Below are 23,204 nucleotides of genomic sequence, written 5' to 3'. Positions count from 1 at the left end.
CCTGCCTAGTAATGGTGAAAAAAGCAGTAAGGAATATGAAGGCCAAAAGCGGGGAACTTCATTAATCTGGGTTCTTTATCTGGGTTTTTATTGAATCAACTATTTCATGATTATTATTTTTATTTTTTCACAAAATTTTACAGAAAGTCCCTTTACATTAAGAATTTGGTAGGTTTATTGAGTTCTTTTTAAATGTGAAACCTGTTTTCTAGCTTGAAAATCATCCAGAAAAATGTCTGGTCCTCTTGAACATGGAACCTTTGACATAGGTCATGTGTTTAAATCCAAGCCACAACAAGCTACCACTCCTTGGCCCCTGAACAAGGCCCTTAACCCTGTTGCTGCTTAGTTGTATGAATGAGGTAAATGTAAGTCGCTCTGGATATGGGTGTCTGCCAAATGGCATAAATGTACTGGTAACCATGGTGCCTCATCAGGTCAAGACAAAATCGACAATTGCGAATAATGTAACTGGTAACTTGTCATGTTACATCCTATTCTTTTTTTATTTATGGCAACTGAATGGAGAGACACAATGTCTAACTGATCTAGACCTTTATTGAACTGGAGCACTGTAATTATCTCAACTCTGTGGTGCGATTGTTTGCTCTGAGAACATTGTAGAAAAATACACATAGCAAAAATATATGAGAACAAATCCTCATTTGTTGATGTTTCCACACAATTACGCATCTTGTCCCCAAAAGGTACTGTCTCTCACCAATTTTACACCAAAGAAAAATTTGGAAAACGCAAAAGAATTGAACGAGTTCTGACTATGTTGCAAACCTGTATGGACAAAATCGATTTACTGAATTGTTCGGAAAAAAATCTTTAGAAATCTTAGTTAAGATAGTATCAAAATGAATTATCCGCTTAGGCTTGTCTTCATTTGTAGTGTGTGTTGATCCTCTCTTCAGCTTAATACCTGCAAAAACACTTTGCATCAGAGAATGATAACAGAAATGCACTATAATGCATGTGTGATGACTATTGTATTCATGATATAGATACACTACATGCACAAAAGTTTGTAATCCATAGTTTTTGCAATCAACCTTTTTGACCGTCCTATTCCAAATGTAGTCCCATTTGCTGTTTGAATAACTTCCACTATTCAGGGAAGAGGTTCCACAGTGTGCTTGTAGAGATTTGCACTAATTCAGCTATAAGGTTGTAGGTAAAGTCAGGTACTGATGTAGGTAAGAAGGTGAGGATCTCTGGGGTGCAGCCAGTGTTCCAATTCATCCCAAAGGGGTTCAAGACGGTTGAGGTCCAGTCCAAACAATGTGAAGCACATGTTCATATACTGTAGCTGGCTTTGTTTACAGGGGCATTGTCATGCTGGAACAGGTTTGGATCTCGTAATTCAAATGAAGGGAAAATTTTATGCAACCACGTCCAGAGACATCCTGCACAATTGTGTGCTTTCAACATTGTGGTAACAGTAAAAGGGGAACAAGCAAATATGACTGGAAGTGTCAGATTTCCCAATACTTTTGTCCATATAGTGAAGGGGTGTCCAATCTTTTCCACAGAGAGCCGGTGTGGGTGCAGGTTTTCATTCCAACCAGTCAAGGGCTACACCTGATAGTTATTGAAAATTAAAAGCATTAGATTTAAACAGGTAGAATTTTGGTGAGGACTTGTTCGGTTGGGATGAATACCTGCACCCACACTGGCACTTTGTGGAAAAGATTGGACACCCTGGTACAGTGTGTGCCATATGATTTGACACAATGATGCCAACAATCCTAAGGACCTGCAGTCAGACCAGTGCATTACAAATAATATTGCACATGACTTATCTAAAATTTGAAAGTGGGTAAGGATTCGATTATTTAAAATAGTAACGAGTGTCATTTTATTTACCTGTAATAGCTCGGCTTAAAGGGGCCGTTCTTGTTCACACCTATGTACTTGGCCTGCTCGTCTGTGAGTTCAGTTAGGTGTGTATCAAAGTTCTGGAGGTGCAGAAGTGCTGTATACTCATCTGAAAGTGCAGAGCACAGCAATGAGATGGTTTGCACTAGAAAACATAATGAAGGCTATGACTTTTAAGTGTGTGTCTTACCCATTTTTCTAGGAAATGAATAAATGTCTGGTCTGTAATGTCCCTCTGGTGCACTAAACAACTCAATCAATGCCAAAATCTAAATAAGAAAAGATTTGTTGTTTAATTTTTTTAGTTCTTCTCAACATAGTGAACAAGATTTAGGGAGTAATATCCTATGCACACACCTGAGTAGTTTCTGTAATGGACAACACAGAAACAGGCACAGCAGCGCAGCTCAGGTTAAGAAGCCGTCCCTTGAATCACATATATCATAGAGTTACATTAATATTTTTTTTTTTTAGATTATATGTATTTTTTTGTCTTTGTTTTTCTAGACAATGCACGCTAACCTCTGCCAGTAGCACTATGGTTTTGCCATCTGGCCAGACTATGTGATCCACATGCGCTTGTACATGTTGCCATCTCAGCTCTGGGGTCCTCAGACTGGCCTAAGAACAGAGCACATATTCAGGCAGCTCATCAGTGATCAACTCCATAAGCAGCAATACCTAATGTTGCTTCTTTCTTCTTTCAACAATTACTTTTTTGCTTTATTTTTTTGTACTGCTGCTACAAACTCCATTTCATTACTCTTAATATATACTATAATATGTATATTTATTTATATGTCTTATCTTTATTTTTTCTTTCATCTTTACTTTGATCTTTTACTGTGAGCAACTGCAAAACAAAAAGTTTCCCTATGGGATTAATAAACTATTTTGAATCAGATTCTGACATCTCAACTTCAAGATGTAATATATTTTCAAAGAAATGTATTATTAGTTTAATGGTAATGATTGTATTTAACAATGGATCCAAAAAAGCTACACACCCTGAAAAAAATCATCATAAATAATAAAATATCAGATGTTTTTTCACCTTTCATGTGATTTAGCAGCCAAGACTTATTTAATTAGAATGTAGAAAAAGTAGACACATAAACATCATGCTGCCACCATCATGCTTCACTGTGGGTATGTCTTATGGTTAAAATGGTTAAAATGGTTAAAATGGTTATTTTGGGTGACATTTTGTCATACAGTTTGGTGTGATTTTGACAGGTTTAAATGTTTTTTCTTCCCGTTCTTTGTAATAACAGTGTGATGTCCCATTATCTCCTCTTGTGGACCTTGCTGATGATACATTTAATGTTATTTTCTACTCCTCTCTTGATCCATATCTTTGCTCTACAACATTATAGGTGGAAAACCTCAAAATTTAACAGGAGTAAATGGACTTTTTATATCCACTGTGTGTCTGCCTGAAAAAATCAAAGGTTCTTACCATGTCAATCTCTGTATTGGAGTGGCCCATGTTGCACACGATACAGCTGCTCTTCAGCTGATCCATGTGCTCTCTTGTAACAACATTTTTATTTCCTGACAACGCAAACATCACAATACTGCTTGAGCTCAAGCAATATAGTAAAAAAATGTACTAAATAACCACTGTATATAAACAATTTGTAAAACTGCAGCTGTCAAAGTGTATTGAGAAAGTTACCGGTGCAGGTGATAACTATGTCCACCACTCTGATGACCTCACTCAATATGACCAGTTGAAAACCATCCATGCTAAATGAGAAAAGCAAAAGGTATGAATGTATGTATACATGAACAATCAACTCCAGAATTATTGAAATAAATAAAAGGTTACATATATAAAATGTTTTAGTTATTAATGGTCATTAATAAAACACTATGAAGAGATGTGCAGTTTTATTTTCACTTGTGTAATAATCATTGTTATTTGTTCAGAGACATTGGGGACAATAATTTGTACATAAAATACCATTAATATGTTGAGTCTGGTTTTACTAATAATAAACATACATTTGCATTAAGCATCCATATTTCTCCAAGCCCGTGTTGATTCAAGTATTGAAAACTTAAAATTTAAGTTAATCACATGACTAATCACATGACACTTGACATAGCTTATATAAAAATGCCCATTTCCACTATCAGGACAATAATTAGAAGGTTCCAGTCAAATGTTATAAATCATTCAAGAAGAGGTTGTGTGTAAAGCTGAGCACTGGAAAATGATTTCGGGTGGCCCTAAAATCTCCAAGGAACACAGCTGGGGAATTGCAGAAGTTAGTTGTGTCTTGGGGTTAGAAATTCTCCAAAACAACAATCTAATGTGAAATCAACACAAGCTGTTTGGAAGGTTTTCAAGAAAAAAAAGATCCCTACTCTTAAAAAAAAAAATGAAACAAAAAATATTAATGGATTGCAATTAAATAGCAACTTAACTTCAGATATCAAGCTCAGTGATATAAACTCACTAAATATATTATTTTATATAATAATTTCCTTTCTTTTTGACATTATTAGAAGTTGTGTATTACCAAGCCTGTAGTGCACACAAAGGGTCGATTTCTGTCACATATACAACTGCTTTCATCCCTTTCAGAGCAGCACAGCAACCTTTTCCCACCTACACACACACACACACACACCCACACACACACATATATATATATATATATACAGTACAGACCAAAAGTTTATATATATTATATATAGTACAGACCAAAAGTTTGGACACACCTTCTCATTCAAAGATTTTTCTTTATTTTCATGACTATGAAAATTGTAGAGTCACACTGAAGGCATCAAAACTATGAATTAACACATGTGGAATTATATACATAACAAAAAAGTGAACTGAAAATATGTCATATTGTAGGTTCTTCAAAGTGGGCATCAAGAGAATGCCAAGAGTGTGCAAAGCAGTAATCTAAGCAAAAGGTGGCTACTTTAAAGAACCTACAATATGACATATTTTCAGTTGTTTCACACTTTTTTGTTATGTATATAATTCCACATGTGTTAATTCATAGTTTTGATGCCTTCAGTGTGACTCTACAATTTTCATAGTCATGAAAATAAAGAAAACTCTTTGAATGAGAAGGTGTGTCCAAACTTTTGGTCTGTACTGTATATATACACACACACACACACACACACACACACACACACACACACACACACACACACACACACACACACACACACACACACACACACACACACACACACACACACACACACGAGTATTGAAGAAGAAATACTTATTCCTGACTTAGCCATGTGGGATTTTTTACCTCTCCATATCCACAGACAACCACCTGCTTTCCACCCAAAGTCAGAGCAATAGCCCTCTTCAAACTGAGAAACAAGTAGTGGAACACATTGGACAATAAAAAAATTTTTTTTCCTGTTACCATATGCATTTATTAAAAGTAACAAATCAAATCATTTACTTATATATAATTCTGAATCCTTATAGATCTGATAAAACAAATGGCAATAAAAGTTCAAAGTCTCAATGGAGCAATAGAAGGCAACAAAATGTCAATTCCAATATTTTTCAGATTTATGGCAAGTTAAAGCTATTCAGTGGAAACTATAATATGAATAATGAAAATGTTAGATGATGGTAATAATGGTAGTGATTGAGACTGCATGCTCTACGTCCTTTCCAGGTCAATTCAATTCAAACTTTATTCTCTCGCAGCTGAATACTAAGGCTTTTTGCGGTTTAGGGATTCCCCAGGTCTGAGAATGATTAGCACTCCAGTCTTACCCATGCACTATCGATTCCTTGCAGCAATAATAGTTGTCAAACTTTTGCTTTATCAGTGACTCGTTGGCATTTATTGCTGGACAGCAAAGCTTTCCAGTCTTGCACATTCCATATAACCTAAAGACAAAAAAGTTACTGTGGCTGTTTGAAAAGTAAATCAGTGAAGTTTTTCAGATCTGTGAAATGCAAATGTGTGTAGAAGATACCTATGAACACCAATAACACTTTCTTCAACAATCCCCCTGATGTTCTGGAAGAGCTGTGGGTATTTCTTATAGATCCTGTATGTCATGTCTCCACCATCATCAAGAATCTAATAGAAAAGAAGTTTTCCTAAGAGCAACTTCTAAAATCATTTATCATTGATAAAAAAATTTTTTTTAATATTATATTATAAAATAAATGTGTAAGTAAATGATTTAGAAGTATATAATATGTTATGTAATATGTACTGTATTTTGCTTTAATTATTTTATGCTCATTAATATTTTTTATGTTTTGGCTATTTTATTTTTTTAGGGCATTTTTTTACACTGTAAATCACTTTACATAGAATATTAATAATATTCCATGTAAAAAAAAAATTCATTATTATTAATTATTCATCAGTATTAAAAAAATAAAGGGATATTAATCATAATTCCAATAATAATATAATGTATTTAAGTGAATATTAATATAATTAATAACATTTACTCAACACTACAGTAAAGGAATATTAATATATTAATAAATGTATATATATATATATATATATATATATATATATATATATATATATATATATATATATATATATATATACAAATAAAAAAACAACTTCAAATAGACATCTTTTTTTTTATATTGGTGCTATATTGTTATTTTCAAAAACTATTTTAAATAAACATTTTCTTTACCATGTTTGGCTCCCAGCCTTCCACATTAACACAACGGTCTATACACCAAAAGTAATCATCCTCTGACTCTTTTTTCCATGCAAAAACAGAAACACCTGCCCAACACACACACAAAATCTGGAATCAACTTTTATAGATCTGATCAAATGACAACTGAAGGTTTGAAAACATTCTCAGTAGATCACTTTCAGTTCTAGACCACTGGAATCAGGAAACGTCTGCCATTTCATCACAAAGCCTCCTGTGGCTAAATTAGGGATGTAACCAATGTCATCACATCAATGGTGCAATTGCTTTGTTTATAGCAAGTCAATTATTTCAAACTAATTCTCACAAATTTACTGATTTACTGTACAATTTACTGCACATTACTGTACATGTAGAATATAGTATATATTACTGTAGTTATTAGTTGCAACTCTCGGATGCCTGGAATCTAAAGTAATCTTCCTTTGAAAAATCACTCCTTAGAAAGTATTTCCATAACATTGCTGATTCAAAATGCAAATAAAATCCTAATCTTGCCTTTCCTTTATATATCATCTAGTTTTAGAATCTATAGATAGGATAACAGTTTAGAACTAATACATTAATAAATAAATAAATAAATAAATAAATAAATAAATAAATAAATAAATAAATACATCTGAGTTGATTTACAAAACTAACACAACAGATTTATAAAAGAACTCTAATTACAAATATATACACATTTTACGGACAAAAAGCTTGTGGACACCTGACCACAAGATTTGTATGTGCATTTATAAACATCCTAATTCACATTAATACATTTGTTATAATAACCTCCACTCTTCTGAGATGTTCCACTAGATTTTGGAGATTTGTGATCAGGCACTGATGTGGGGAGAGGAGACCTGGGGTGCAATCATTATTCCAATTCATTCCAAAGGGTTTTCAATATAGTTGAGGTCAGAGCTCCATAGCAGACCACTCAAGACCTTTCATTCCAACCCGTGTAAACTATATCTTCATGGAGCTGGCTTTGTGCACAGAGGTATTGTCATGCTGGTACAGGTTTGGGTAAAGGGAAATTTGATTGCTACCTCATCCAGAGATATCCTATACAATTTGGTGCCTCCAACTTTGTGGTAAAAGTTTGGGGAGGCAGCACATGCTTTTGTCCATATAGTGGATATAAAATAACATTCATGTCACTGTCACGCTTTGGAACATTTAAAACCTTTAAACCTTATCCTTTAACACATCTCTGTTCAGTTAGAAATCTAGTACGAGTGAATGATTCGGTCCTTACCAGCCTCTGCAAGAGCTGCGGCTACGTTATTCTGGATAGAGTAGATATTGCAAGAGGCCCAACGACACTCAGCCCCCAGTGCAGACAACGTCTCTATCAGCACCTGGAGAAAGACTGTATATTACCACTAAGAATATTTCTATCTCTATATAATTTATAATCTACAAATCTATAATCTGTACAGAGATTTAATTCACTAAAAATGAACAACCTCTGTATTGCACAGTTTTTGTGCTCTTTATATTTGGGAAATGAACTAGTGGTTGTAATGAACGAATGTATTACTTTGGGAAAGGTACAGGAATGAACACTTACAGCCATGTGTAATGTGATATGAACACAGCCCACTATTTTAGCCCCTGCTAGTGGCTTCTGTACCTGGCCTGCCTTCCTCAGCATCATCAATGCTGGCATGTCTACCAAAGTAAAGCATATGAATCAGTATCAGTCATCACAGACATACCATACACATACACTTTAAAAAGAGAGGCAATAAAAAGAACCCAATCTGGGACAGTCTGGCAACCAATTGCATCAAGCCAGCATGAGGGGTGTTAACTAGTGTTGGGAAGATCGGATCATTTCAGTGACTTGGTGTTTTAAATTTCGTTCATCAAAAAATATACAAATCTTTTTTTTTTTTGTCATTTATTTCATTTCATTCTTGTAATCATTTAATCCCATTCATAGCATATATGGGAGACACATGAAAAAAGAACGAACGATTCGGACCAGAGGACTCTTTAGATAAACCACTGAATTCTGTTTCCTGTGTAATGCATTGCATAGAGTATACGGGAGTCGTGTGCTTAAAGAACGAACGATTCGGACTAGAAGAGTCGAGAGGTCGAAACTACTCGATTCTGTATCCTGTACATGACCTACGAAGATTTCGCGATGCTTTGCTCATGCATGTCCAGTAGGAAATGAACGAATCACACTTTGAGACTAATCGTTCTTCTGAGTCACAGTAAAGACTTCAAAATAAACAATAGTTCATGAAGTGTTAACCAGATGAAGTTGATGCGGTGAGTAAACCATAATTGCCATAATTATAGACTAGATGTTATGTAAGAAATGGCAAAAAATTTTAAGATCTCTTTTTTTCTCTATACAAATAAAGCACTAGAACCGAAATATAATAATTCAGTATCATTTCATTCACATTTTGAAATCATGAGAAGTAAATCTAAAGTGAATTGTTTGGACATGCTATTTTATAATCCAAGACAATCCTTTTTTTTTTTGCCACACTGGCCATCAAGCCATTGTAAGTTCTAAGTTAGTTGCATAAATAATGTGTAGTTAATGCAGAAATATCATGGTGCAAGGTATGAGTAAAGTATTTGAAACTTTAACTGTTTTAATTGACTAAATAGGAAATAAAATGATTTTAAAAGTAAACAACTACTTCAAATAAATGTTATTTTTAATCTTTCCTGGTTGCCATCACAAGATGCAGTGAAAAATTCCAGAAAATGAATACTGATGCAACATTCTTATCCATTTAAAGTCTGTATCCTAAACCCAGCATTCTAGGTTGCTTGTAATCAACAAGCTGTAAAATCGACCCAGTATTCCTGTACAGCTGTAACACATAAGCATTAAACACATTATGTAAAGTATTTTTCGAGCACAGCACGATACCTTGCTCTGCCATTTCTATTTCTCTGCGACCGTACGGCGCCTGCTTGATGTCCTTAACGCAGAAGTCCTTATTCCCTTGAGAGTTCATCTGCTCTATGTCTCGAGGTGAAGTCTCATCTTCAGAGCTTACTTAAGGTTGAGAGGAAATGAGAAAGAATTAACCTGCACATAATGGTACTGAGGAGAGAGACCCTGAATAAGATGATACTTTTATACAAAATTAGAATAATTGTATTGTGTCTTGTGTGGAGTGCAAAGTCTGATAACGGTACCTGAGCTCTGGCCGTTAGTGGAGGTCAATGAGTTGGAGACCGAGCAGCTGCCCATCTTAGTCAGTGTCTTGTTGAACTGCTGAGGCTGCTCTGTTACCTGGGTACATCAAGTAGGAAAAAAGAGCTGAGTTAAAATAATGCCATTTTACTATTCTCGATTTGTTCTGATATGCTAATGAGATTAAATAATAAGGTGTGCCTTTTTATGTGATTGAGGTGATTAAATTAAATGAATAATTTTACATTTGTTTTAGTGACTAAACTGGATATTGTTTTTAGACAATGTTTGTAAAGCTTCACTATCTCATACTCCTTTTTTTGTGTAAACTGTAAAGATCACATTTAATGACTAGTATAGGAAATGCCTGCATTTCTCACCCTGAAAAAACAGGAATCTGCTGTGTAGACACTTACAACAGCATACTGTCTCCAGCAGCATGTACCTATGTGCAGTTCTCAAACCAGTTGAACATGAAATGTGATCCGGAATGAAAAGTGAATGAAATTATTTTGGATTTGTCAATGTAGGTACCAAGGTCATTTTTTCATTTTAGTCTTTGTTGTATTTACTGTATTTAGAGACTCTGTCCTGTAACATGGGGACATTTTTCAAAATGCCCCACTCACGCACCAGACTGGCCTTTACAGTTTTTTATTTTGTAGAAGATTATCTCAGTGACCTTCACTTCCTTGTTCTTTTGTGACATGCTGACATTTGTTCTAGATGTTTTACCCTTTTCCATTTAGAGGACAAGTTCAGATATACATTTTTCAGTTACTTATTAAAAGATTTTCCAATTAGTTTTACAGCAGTTTTAAACAGTAAGTACTAAAAAATTTGTTCAGTTTAAAAGCATGGAAAGTTTTCCAAAGCAAAAAAAAAGCATGGTGCTAAGAACTGAATCCAAACTTATGGAAAGCCGCATTATACAAAAAACAGAAACGAAAAAAAGGAAGGAAAACAGAGCAAAACCAAGGAAAACTGTAAAACAAAACAAAATTAAAACAAAGGAAAACAAAACAAAACAGCGAAAAACTAAACAAAGGAAAACAAAACAGAGCAAAACAACATAGTACAGAGACAAAAAACAGACAGAGCACAACAAAAAACCAAAACAAAACAGAGCAAAACTAAATAAAACAGAGCAAAACAACATAGTGCAGAGCAAAACAAAATAAAATGAAGTCAAACAAAACACCAAAGCAAAACGGTAAAAGAAAACAAAACAGAGCAAAGCAAAACTAAATAATAAAACAAAACAGTAAACCAAAACAAGACAGTAAAACAAAACAAAAAAACCTAGTTAAACCAAACAAAGCAAAGCAAAGCAAAGTAAAACAAAACAAACCAACAATCTTTGTTTAATCTGTTAACTCATAAACATGGTCACTGTCAATGTACCCATCAACATATTAAACATATGTCACCTTCTAAACAGATAAACCACATACAGTTATGTTTTTGCACATAAGTGTTTACCCCCTTGAACTTAATCTCATTTTCTAATGTTGTAAACTGAAACACCTGGATAAGATTATGTATTGAGTTGGCCCTGGCCAATGGCTCATATGCTTGACACTCCTAAAAAACACATTGTAGGTGCTGAAAAATGTTTTCAACAATGAAACATTCTGAAATAATGATTAAACCATTATTAATATATATTTTTATTAGATTGATTAAGTTAGACCAATCTTTAGTGACCCCTAAGTGTCAGTTCAGTCTAGCCCCTAATTAACTTACTCTGTCTGTATGTGGATGGTCACTGACAGTCCTGTCTCTTGATGGAGATGATTCTTTAGTGGTGTGCGAGTATGCCGAGCGACGAGACTTTGCTGCCTCCAGCATCCGCAACAACCGAGCGATGACCGATGGTACCGAATCTCCATCTGTGGTCTTCTGATTAGACAAGGACTCTCTCTCCATTCCATTATTGAGTGTGATCAGTGGTCCAAGCTGTAAACTGTTCTCCATGTTGTCTACCTTGCTGTGTTCAGACATGAGGCTGAAACAGTTGGCAGTTGTGAAACTCAGGCAGGTGTACTGTCTTCTCACATACTAGGACTGTGGGATGTTCATAAATGCTACCTTCATGACAAATTAATGGAAAAACAACAGGCATATGGGTGAGTAAAGGGTGAAAGTTATCACTGAGTCTCCGATGGCTGTTTGCTGCATTGACAGTAAATAAAGACAGTTTGGAATGTGTGTTAAGATAATGGGGATGGTTGTTTTTTCAACAGGGGTGAGTGTTAATTTAAAAAGTAATAAATCATTAATCTGGAAACACCAAAGTGTCCTCTTCTGTATACCAAGTGCTCTATGTGTAATTTTCACTATATAACATCAGTCATGGATTTTTCACTGCAATTAATACAGTCTGCTACAATGGCTTAGGACCACAAATGTTTGCCTTTCAACACCCCTCAGTAAAAAGTTTACTGAACAGTACACCTGAACATTGATAAAACTATGATGAAGGGACATTTGGTGTCACTCAGATGAGAATGAGTTCCCTTTCTGAGTCTGGATCCTCTCAAGGTTTCTTTCTAATGCCATCTCATGGAGTTTTTCCTTGTCACTGTTGCCACTGGCTCACTCATTAGTGTTAAACTTATAGGTAATAAACTTGTAGGTACTATAAGTTTAATTTAATATAAATGTAAAATGTTTTAACTGTGATAAAGTGAAATCAAAATAAACTTGGATTGAATAAAAAAAAAATTTATCAAGCCGATTTCTGTACAGTAATATCTGGAATTTCTACATGCTGAATATTGATTATATTTAGAGATGGGAAGTATTTTAGTACAAATACTTTGTTACTGTACTTAAGTAGATTTTTATGGTATCACTGTTAACTTTTTACTTTCACTCATAACATTTTTTTACACAAATATCTGTAATTTCTACTTCTTACATTTTCAAACCAGACTCTTTACTTTAGTTTTAATCTGTTTGGTTGCATGATTAATATTTTTTCTTCTGATTGTGCACCATCAACCCATTTCTCGTCATTGCGCAGCCTTTTCAGTCTATCAGTGGTGTATAATTTCCTGGCTTTCACACACTGTAGACGTAGGCTAGTTTACAAAGCTTATAACAAGCAAGGAAGAAGACAACAAGAGGTATGGCTAGGGTGGATGAGACAGAGGGAGTCAGATTTAAACATCATCTTTTCTCTGCTTGGGTTCTATATAGTGGTTGTTCAGCCTGGATATATTCATTAGGTAACAAAATGAGACTTTTTTTTGTATTAATATATTAATATGATGTGAGGTCCAGTTACCAGCATGACACTAAAACAGGTAGTAGTAATGGCTACTTTTTACTTAACTACATGTCAGAGCCCAAATTCTTCTTGAGTAAAAAAGTGTACTTCAACTTTTAAAACATGAGTATCTATGAGAACACATACTGTCATGTATTTAGCTCATTGCTGAGAACATGAAGTTAAAGTTCGAAGGCTTTCAAAGAGAATTACCATTACCAGCATCAAACACTTGTCAAACAATTAATAAATTCCTTTGTTTATTACATCCAAATGCTGTCCAGATGCAGGTTTATCTGGGGAGCTCAAAGCTAAAAATAAATGACTATATTCATATTCAAAATGTATATATATATATTTATTAATGTTGGAAAAGTTAACATTTAAAGGTGCATGTTTCTAGGTACATGTACAACACTGTCTTGGCTGCTGACTGTTATGTTACATCTGCACATGGGAGCCTCTGGGGAAATGATTTCGTTCTGCTTTGCACCTTTGCTGCCTTGCTGTTTAATTTGACTTTGAATTGACTTACATGTTATTGCATGCTAATTACCTGACAGGAAATTTAAAACCAGGGGATTTGTGTTGTAAAGGGTTATTGCAATAATGGACAAAACACCGAATGTGATGTATTGTTTCTTAAACATAGGAACAAAACAGATTTCAGGGTTTCCATTGTTGTTTGTTGCTGTATATCTTTTATTGGCCCATATTCATCCTTGTCTCTTTTACTTTTCAAAACATGGCAGTATGTATATGCACTTGCAATTTACGTGTTCCCTATAAATCTCCATTTGAATCTGTAGTGCTTTTTAGAGAAATATGTGTAAGATGCCAACTAAAGAATGAAGTAACGATCCTCTGTGTTAGCTCTATTTGGCATAAACATAGTCCTTTAGAACAGTTAAAGAAACAACATAACCTCTTGTTGGGTTTACACAAAAACGATGTGGGGATGTTGGCTACACAAAGCAAGACATCACCCGAGGTTAAAAGCAATACTTGTGCTTTTGTACATTGTTGTGTTAAAAATATTGCTGATAGAGTGTCAATAAGTGACATTGCTATAGATGCAATTAGATGTAAACATTCACTGGCACTTTCAGAAGTTTAATAATATGATAATAATTAAAACCTTGACATAAAATAAAATCACGAAAATAAAATCTCATTCATTCAAATTTTCCAGATCTTAATCCACGACTAGTTTTTTTTTACATTATTTATATGCATCTGTTGAGTGACTCAAAAATCTGTAGTCTGTAGTTGGATTTGAACTGAAAACAGTAGACACTTACTGTCTTTACTGTCTCTTTGTCTGATGTTGTCATTTTTCTTTACACCTAATGTTGCACAGTCCCTTTCCATCTTTGTTTTATTTTTTTATTATCAAAAGTAACAGGTTTCAACCAGATTCAGCATGGTCCAGACCGGCCAGGCACGGCCTGTTCATGACCTTCAAACATGATGTCATTGCACCTGCACTGGTTGAGACTAATGCTAGACACTAATGCTTCCACACATTTGCACACATTAATCACTTACTGTGGATATATTTATTAAAATGAATCACTTTCTTTGGTTATACTGATTAATACAAATGATCAAAAGGAATAGCAATAATAAAAAGTAAACAAAACAAATGACAAAAGTATGAATTCACAGTAATCCCCCGCTTTACTGCGGTTTAATTTGCCACATAATTAATTCGTTTGGCTGATTTTCCCAGTCTCTCACGTAAAGCCCGATAGACCAAAAATCTTATAAGGAATTGTTTTTATGGGAGTTTTATGTAAAAATCATTTAATTTATTAATACAAATATCATTATTAATTATAAAATGAAGTAAAATGTAAATACAGTACAGTACTGTATACATAAAATAGCATTTTTTAAACGTAAACACCGCAATAAACGGGGGATTACTGAATACCGTATATTTTCCTTCCATTAACCTGTTATCCTTCGCCACCTCTTTTGGGACTCACAGCTGAAAATGCCCTCCCTAACTTGAAATGTTAACACTTCCAGATAAAAGTGGGCTACATACACAATTTAAATAGGTGATTATTTTTCCCACTTTTTTTTTAATCAAGCATTAGTGGAGGGAATAAGGTGCATTTACAGTATTTGGCAGATGCCCAAAACGATTTACATGTATCTTATTAATACAGCTGAGTAGCTATGGGGTTGAGGGCCTTTTTCAGGGGCCCAGGAGTGGCAGCTTGGTGTGGCTGGGATTTGAACGTGGTGCCTTTCCGTTCACTAGAACTTTGAAAGCTACATTTTCCCATCATTTGGCTCCAGTCTGTGCTTCACCAGATTTTTAGTTTTTTGGCTTCCTTTATTTTTACAGATGTTACTCAGATCGTCTTTGTAACTGATGTTGGAAAGTTGAAGGTTTTCAGTTCAGAGCTAGCAGAACTTGGGACTGTTTCTAGAATTCAGCTTGCTATAATGGCATAAGCTACAAGGGAATAAATAAAGGTTTTTTTTTTTTTTTTTTTTTTTTTTATTAGGCATAAAATAGGTGTATAACTTATGATGAACTTTAAAAAAAAAAAAAAAAAAAAAAACGCATTTTGTGTGTAAATGTCACAAAACGAAAAATGTGACATGCAGGTCCGCTGAAAAACTGACTTACAATTCATTAGTAAATTATATTACTTCAGGCCTGAAAACAGAACAGGGTGCTGAATGTAAATTTGAACTTTGCATCCAAAGCCATTTATGTAACATACAGCTGTATTGCAAATGTAAAACGCACACTTCGAATGCTCTTAAATGACTTTTATTTACACTTGCAACAATTGGGAAATAAATGTTATTTTTAATACAAATTAAATAACATTGTAAAGTAAATTTCTTATTGAAATGTACACAAATCAAAAAGTATTTTTAACTGAAGTCCTGTAAAAAAAGAAAGAAAAAGAAAAGAAAAAGTCGAGTGTGTATGAGAAACCACATTAGTATGAATATCTGCGATGCTTTCTGAAACACAAATGCTCTTGTCCTTGAGGCATCACTGCTAGAATATACTTTGTTTTATGAAAAACATGATTACATAAGTATCGCTCTTATTCTCAGCAGAAATAGAGCCTCTTATATTTGTGCATTTCCAGTGCAGAAGAACTGAAGTGTACTGGGGAGGATTTTAGTTGGCACTGCCTCCGTTCTTGAGGAGTTTGTTCAGCACACTGGTCTGCTTTAAGGCCTTCAGGCTGGAGATGTCCTCAGCAAACACGGGGATGTCCGAGTTCTGTTCGGCTCCATCACACTCGCCCTCACTGTCGGACAGAGCCGTAAGGAGGGCGTCGTTCTCGTACGTCGGGAAATAGTACCTTCAAACAAAAAGCGGCACAGGAACTTAAATCAAATTTAAAGCACCCTATGTAACGCCACCAATTTTGTGGCAAAAAAGCACAAAACTTTCTTTCGGCTTCTCCCATTAGGGGTCGCCACAGCGGATCATCCGCATGTTTGATTTGCCTGGATGCCCTTCCCAACGCAACCCTCCACATTTATCCGGGCTTGGGACCGGCACTAAGAGCGGCTGGGGTTGGTTCCCTAACCGGGGATCGAACCCGGGCCGCTTGACCACCAGGGACCATTTGTGGCAAAAAACACATAAAAGTAGTGTCCCAATACTTTTGTCCAGACTATGAACACTCACCAGCAACAATCTCCTCAACACCTTCCAGCTTTATTTATTTATTTTTTATTAGAGGTTTTATAAAATCATGATTAAAGGTTTTTCTTCCTTTTTTTTATACGTAAAATAAACAGTAGAGTTGCAACATCAGACTACAGGAGAGTTTCAAGAAATTGCTTGGATTGGACACGACCATGCTGTAGATAATTGGAAAATCTCAATTTATTTGTGCAGAATGGTCTCCATTCTAACATTTGGCAGAAGAATAAAGAAAACAAAAAGATGACCTCACTTTTTTTATTCTGTTTTCGAATGTAAACACATGCTGAACTTTCGTCTGTTGATTTGAACCTTAGCAATGTCCATACCAACACTCTCTGCTATTGTCTGTGTTCAGTGTTAAAGGTGAGGCCCTGGATTATCACCAGGTAACAGCTTGATTGTATGATAGCACAGAAAAGCCTGTCATGTTGTAGAGAAACCGGAAAGCGCAGCGCTGCAGGCTTACATTTACGGCACTTAGCGCACGTCCTTCTCCAAGCGACGTACAAAAATGCTTTGAGTCTCAATCAATGAATTAAGCAACACTGGTTCGCCAGATTACAAACTTAAGATACCATTAGCCTGCAACTCTTGTTTATTTGATGCTTTACTCACTGTGGTTGGTCCCAGTGTGTGCTGTCCGGAAGCTGCGTCACATGACCGGCCTCCTTCAGGTGCTGCACCACTTCCTCTTTGGTTCTGAACTTCCTCTGGCAGCCGTAACAGCGGCACTGGTGGAGCTCACGGCGGATGTAGTTCACGAGTTTGACTTGCTGGTAAAACCTCAGGTCTGGACGGGAATCGTTAGGACAAATGACGAGCTGCATTTCTTGTAGCAACTCTGCACTATAAGGATTCGAGTGATGAGATTGTACTTACTGAGATCTGTTTTTAATTTATGGAGATCAAATTGATGAGCTTCCTGTAACAAATAGAAAGAAGTTGGACATGTTACGATATGATTCAGTGAGATTATTTTATGTAATTGTATTGTATGGATGGTGTTTCTACTTCTAGCTCGATATCACTAAAGCTGTAACATGCCTTTTTTGATAAATAGGTTTTTTTGGAATTTCAGGAAAGATAAACATAAGCAGGTAAATTGTTTATTTAACGAATAACAAATAATGCAATTATTTACATAGTTATGCGGCAGAGCAAAATATAAAACTCCTGATATTTCAGACGAATAATCAACATAAATGAGTTGTTCTTTTTTTTTTTATTCTCCTCAAGCACTAATCCTCAATGTTTTTATTCCATACAAAATATACAGTATCTGAAACATTCTGATCCCAGGTAAACTCAGAATGTATGAACATGGTGTGTGAATGTTGATCCTAACCTGCATGTGAGAGTAGATCTGGTCCATGGTTTCCTCCTGCTGCTCGCAGAACAGACACACAGCACACACCGGGTGAGCCTGCCAATCAGACCAGTCACTGCACACAACACAGCTGCAATGAAATCTTACAAATGTGGCAGCTGAGCGTATGATTGAAAGTACATGCAGGAAATCTGAAATAAAGTCTAAAGGAGGCTCTTACTCATCTTCATCCTCCAAGAGTTCCCGGTCATCCTCAGACTGCACTTCCTCCCAGGTCTTCCCCAGCTCCTGCACATGATATATATATATATATATATATATATATATATATATATATATATATATATATATATTTTTTTTTTTTTTTAGATCCATGTACAACTGTTTTTGTTTGTTTTCTCATATATTTTGAAATAACTGTTATCAATCTCAGACAGGTTCAGTAGTTAGTTTACAAGGCGATCTTAAAGAAGGAAACCTACTTAAAGAGGGTGTTCCACAGATTTCTGTCAAATTAATAGCATTAAAAGGGTGGCTATAAAAAAAAAAAAAAGCCACTGTTTAGCAGCTAACGTTTATACTAAGCTTTTTGTGTCTCTGAATTCCCAAGAACGTCTTGATGCTGGATCCTTCAGAGGATGGGAGTTGTGCATAAAGCTGTAATTTATCCACCCCTAACCGAAGCTCACAAAGAGAAACGTTTGCAGTGCTCAGAAATTCCAACTGTTTTGCTCACTAAAGAATGCTGTGCTACACTGGATAATCCAGATGGTTGTTGTTCTGGACCGCTGGTGAATTGCCACCATTTTCCAACAAGACTGCGACGTCAGCAAGGAGGTGGTGGGGTCACGAATTTAAAATATTGGGAAGTGAGACGGGAGCTCCCTTTAGGATCCCTGATGGTGTCATACTGACCTCTGTGAGATAATGTATATGGAGTTCCTAACAGATACATTTCAGCCATGGTATTAAATATAAACACAATGGTGCCTGGAGCCTAGTTCTCCGCTAATGAAAAACATACCAAGTAATTGATGACATAGAAGCGATCGTACTCGTGATTGCTCCCGTTGATGCGTCGGTGTTGTTTCTTTCTCATGTGATCTTTCAAGGTGGTCTTGTCTCGGAAGATTTTCTCACAATACAAACACTGCATACTGTCAAAATACCAACAAAAAAAACCCCCCAGTAAAACAACAAAACCTTTTCATTACATACTGTATACAAAAGCTGCACTTTGCACATGTTGCAACTCTGAACAGCTGCCCAAAGAGGGCGCTCTACTCAAGGCTTCGTCTTTTCCGTCCTTTAAAATCTGGATTTCAGTAATAATCAGTTTTTGCGTGTGCAGCAGCTGCAGTATTACTTGTCCAGTTTCCTTTCCAGCGTATCGAGGAACTGTGTGCAGTAGACGATGTTGTCTGGAAGGCCGATGCTGAACGAATGCTCTCTGGCCATGTGATTGAGAAGCACAGACCTGGGAAAGGATACGGAGCAAAATCAGAAAGTGAGGAGAGGACGGAGAAAACACCACCTGCGCTATTAATTCATGTTAGAATTATCAAAAGCACGATAATAGTTTTAAGAATAGTAACGGGACAATATTGCATTCTTCAAGGAGTCAGTTCAAGAAACTAAACATTTATTTTAATTAACAGAATTATTTAAAAAATCCAGGCTACAGCTGGTAAACAAAAATGACTCATTTCTGTAATCTTTTTTCTGACCACTAGGGTTGCATTCGTTCTGAAAAACTAATATATTGCTCATACACCGGTAAATGAGGACATCATGAATGTGTTTATTTGACACGAATAACAAAATGTGTGTGTGTGTGTGTGTGTGTGTGTGTGTGTGTGTGTGTGTGTGTGAGAGAAAGAGACTAACAGCTCTTACCTGTTTCCGGTACATTCTTCACTACAGAACATGCAGGTCCGCTGAAAGCTGGTATCATCTCTTTCCTTCTGTTGCTGTTCAAGAACTTCCTCCTGCTCGACACACAACAAAACTCCTCTAGAAATTAAACGCACACTAACCCTGCACAAGTACACAACATTATATGTACACTTATACTGGATTCCATTATGATATATGTATACTTAGCAAAAAAAAAAAAGTATACACATCACAAACAATATCCGATATTTCCTCAAATCCGTTTGTAATAAGTTTTTCGGGGGCGTATTCAACGTCTTGGTGTCAGAATAAATCTGCATCGCCGGGTACGAGTCGTGTAAAGTACTCTATTGTGTGCTTGTAGCGCACATCTGAGGAAGGTCGCGGCAGTTCGTTCAGCAGCACCCTGCCACGATGCGGCATCGGGCTGCGGTTGTGACGGCGATGCAGGGTTGCCTAGCAACGGAGATCGCAGATGTTTTTTTTCTCCCCCCAGAGATGTGTGTGTGTGTGTGTGTGTGCATGCACAAGATGATGATGTTGACTTACAGTAACCCACAGAAACAATGCGAGAGGGAGCTCGGGCTTCTCGGTATGCCACTAATAACTTTCATAAGATTTCCAAGAAATATCGGGTTTGCGCTGCTGGAGTCGCTGTAAAAGCACAACTGGGCCTGGGTTGTGTTTTTTTTTTTTTTACCAGCTGACTGTTTGCTTTTACTGGAATAATTGTAACGTATAGAGACAAATTATTTAGGTTTGCAAGGTTCAAATCATTTTAAGGACTACACTAAATGATCTATAATACAGGCAGTAATTATTAATACGACCCTACATTTACATGCAAATGAGCCCGATCATAAATCATAAACAAATGCTTCCTATAACAAAACAGAGCCACGGATTTTCCCATTTTGTGTGTCACCGGTTGGAAATGAACTGAAGAGGACTAATTAAAGGGTTAATACACACCAGTCGTTTCTGCTGGAGATTCTCTCGAAGGATGCGGTCCTCTGGCAGGACGTCACACAGGAGAAAGTAGTACTCCTGCAGCTCTAAAACATGTACAGTTACACAAACGTGCTGGTTAGAAACTGCCAACATGTAAGTGTTTTAGATGTAGAAGCACAGGTCGATAATATTCATTCACATTTTATTGGTTACACACAAACACACACACATGACCAAACACAATACAACTAGTAAATAAATGCTTTTTTTTAATTACATTTTTTTTTGGACGACTGAACCGTAAACTAACAGACATCGTATGTAAGAACCTTAAGGTGCTAATATGACGCATCATATTTAATTAGTCTTATTTAATGATCTTATTTTATCCACAATTATCGGCAGCTTTCATACAAAATAAATAAATAAACAAATAATAAAAAAACTAGAATTCAATGTGATTCTTGTATCATAAATGTAGGTATTATCAAATATTATTTATTCATTATTTATGAGTCATTTATAATTAATGTATTATCAAAAATTATAATAATTGTTGTTTTTGTTCTGCGAGGGGAAAAATGGGTCAAAATTGTTGACACTCATTCAAATGTGTACAACTCAAATCGTTCTGAGAAAACATAAGAACAAAAAAAAAAATGTAGCTTCCCTAAGTTATAAATATGCACACATGTATAACATTTTGTTATCTGTTACCAAGAAAAAAAAATTGTAACAAATAAAATGCGAGGGTGGTGCAGGACAGGTATGACGGGAGTGTGACAGCAGTGAAGTGTGCAGTAGGAACGACAGATTGGTTCAAAGTGGCGGTTGGACTGCATCGAGGATCGGCTCTGGGCCCTTTCCTGTTTGCAGTGGTGATTGACAGGTTGACGGACGAGGTCAGACAGGAGTCTCCATGGACTATGAAGTTTGCAGATGATATTGTGATTTGTGGTGAGAGTAGGGAGCAGGTTGAGAAGAGCCTGGAGAGGTGGAGGTATGTGGGAATGAAAGTCAGTAGAAGTACAGTGAGGAAAATAAGTATTTGAACACCCTGCTATTTTGCAAGTTCTCCCACTTAGAAATCATGGAGGGGTCTGAAATTGTCATCGTAGGTGCATGTCCACTGTGAGAGACATAATCTAAAAAATTAAATCCAGAAATCACAATATATGATTTTGAAACTATTTATTTGTATGATACAGCTGCAAAAAAGTATTTGAACACCTGTCTATCAGCTAGAATTCTGACCCTCAAAGACCTGTTAGTCTGCCTTTAAAATGTCCACCTCCACTACATTTATTATCCTAAATTAGATGCACCTGTTTGAGGTCGTTAGCTGCATAAAGACACCTGTCCACCCCATACAATCAGTAAGAATCCAACTACTAACATGGCCAAGACCAAAGAGCTGTCCAAAGACACTAGAAACAAAATTGTACACCTCCACAAGGCTGGAATGGGCTACGGGGAAATTGCCAAGCAGCTTGGTGAAAAAAGGTCCACTGTTGGAGCAATCATTAGAAAATGGAAGAATCTAAACATGACTGTCAATCTCCCTCGGACTGGGGCTCCATGCAAGATCTCACCTCGTGGGGTCTCAATGATCCTAAGGAAGGTGAGAAATCAGCCCAGAACTAAACGAGAGGAGCTGGTCAATGACCTGAAAAGAGCTGGGACCACCGTTTCCAAGGTTACTGTTGGTAATACACTAAGACGTCATGGTTTGAAATCATGCATGGCACGGAAGGTTCCCCTGCTTAAACCAGCACATGTCCAGGCACGTCTTAAGTTTGCCAATGACCATTTGGATGATCCAGAGGAGTCATGGGAGAAAGTCATGTGGTCAGATGAGACCAAAATAGAACTTTTGGGTCATAATTCCACTAAACGTGTTTGGAGGAAGAAGAATGATGAGTACCATCCTAAGAACACCATCCCTACTGTGAAGCATGGGGGTGGTAGCATCATGCTTTGGGGGTGTTTTTCTGCACATTGGACAGGGCGACTGCACTGTATTAAGGAGAGGATGACCGGAGCCATGTATAGCGAGATTTTTGGGAACAACCTCCTTCCCTCAGTTAGAGCATTGAAGATGGGTCGAGGCTGGGTCTTCCAACATGACAATGACCCGAAGCACACAGCCAGGATAACCAAGGAGTGGCTCTGTAAGAAGCATATCAAGGTTCTGGCATGGCCTAGCCAGTCTCCAGACCTAAACCCAATAGAGAATCTTTGGAGGGAGCTCAAACTCCATGTTTCTCAGCAACAGGCCAGAAACCTGACTGATCTAGAGAAGATCTGTGTGGAG

At 36.3% G+C, this 23,204-nt stretch overlaps 2 protein-coding genes across 4 annotated transcripts in view; both read right to left on the bottom strand.

The window, feature by feature from the left end:
* Positions 1-135: 135 nt before the first annotated feature.
* ahcyl2a (adenosylhomocysteinase like 2a) lies at positions 136-11,879 on the bottom strand (the record flags this gene model as incomplete). 2 transcript variants are annotated; one of them, XM_083559757.1, is made up of 17 exons in its annotated part: positions 11,492-11,878; positions 9,748-9,844; positions 9,476-9,604; positions 8,144-8,244; positions 7,829-7,931; positions 6,553-6,647; positions 5,860-5,966; positions 5,654-5,770; positions 5,172-5,235; positions 4,413-4,501; positions 3,563-3,633; positions 3,344-3,438; positions 2,407-2,505; positions 2,242-2,310; positions 2,075-2,153; positions 1,873-1,993; positions 136-928 (listed from the first exon to the last, which is right to left on the bottom strand). In XM_083559757.1, exons 1-17 carry the CDS (start codon positions 11,747-11,749, stop codon positions 922-924), a joined length of 1,701 nt encoding a protein of 566 aa, XP_083415883.1. In that variant the 5' UTR covers positions 11,750-11,878. The 2 variants fall into 2 exon arrangements, with proteins under 2 accessions (XP_083415883.1, XP_083415884.1); XM_083559758.1 differs by lacking the exon at positions 136-928 and having other exon boundaries at positions 1,869-1,993; positions 11,492-11,879.
* Positions 11,880-15,800: 3,921 nt separating this feature from the next.
* znf277 (zinc finger protein 277) overlaps positions 15,801-23,204 on the bottom strand; it is an 11,135-nt gene continuing 3,731 nt past the window's right edge. Inside the window, exons 4-13 of one of the 2 annotated variants that reach the window (XM_083559760.1) lie at positions 20,912-20,994; positions 19,940-20,031; positions 19,410-19,520; positions 19,068-19,200; positions 18,264-18,331; positions 18,062-18,158; positions 17,596-17,638; positions 17,332-17,506; positions 16,157-16,363; positions 15,801-15,993 (exon numbers count right to left, since the gene is read on the bottom strand). In XM_083559760.1, coding sequence (XP_083415886.1) covers positions 16,177-16,363; positions 17,332-17,506; positions 17,596-17,638; positions 18,062-18,158; positions 18,264-18,331; positions 19,068-19,200; positions 19,410-19,520; positions 19,940-20,031; positions 20,912-20,994 — 989 coding nt within the window. In that variant the 3' untranslated portion in view covers positions 15,801-15,993; positions 16,157-16,176. Of the gene's footprint in view, positions 16,364-17,331; positions 17,507-17,595; positions 17,639-18,061; positions 18,159-18,263; positions 18,332-19,067; positions 19,201-19,409; positions 19,521-19,939; positions 20,032-20,911; positions 20,995-23,204 lie in introns of both variants that reach the window. The other variant, XM_083559759.1, reaches the window with a different exon arrangement.

This window comes from Silurus aristotelis (genome assembly GCF_946808225.1).
Source record: "Silurus aristotelis genome assembly, chromosome: 14".
In the NCBI taxonomy this organism is placed as follows: Eukaryota; Metazoa; Chordata; class Actinopteri; order Siluriformes; family Siluridae; genus Silurus; species Silurus aristotelis.
Note: the sequence above shows the minus strand (reverse complement) of the source record. Positions and strands in the feature narration are given on the sequence as shown.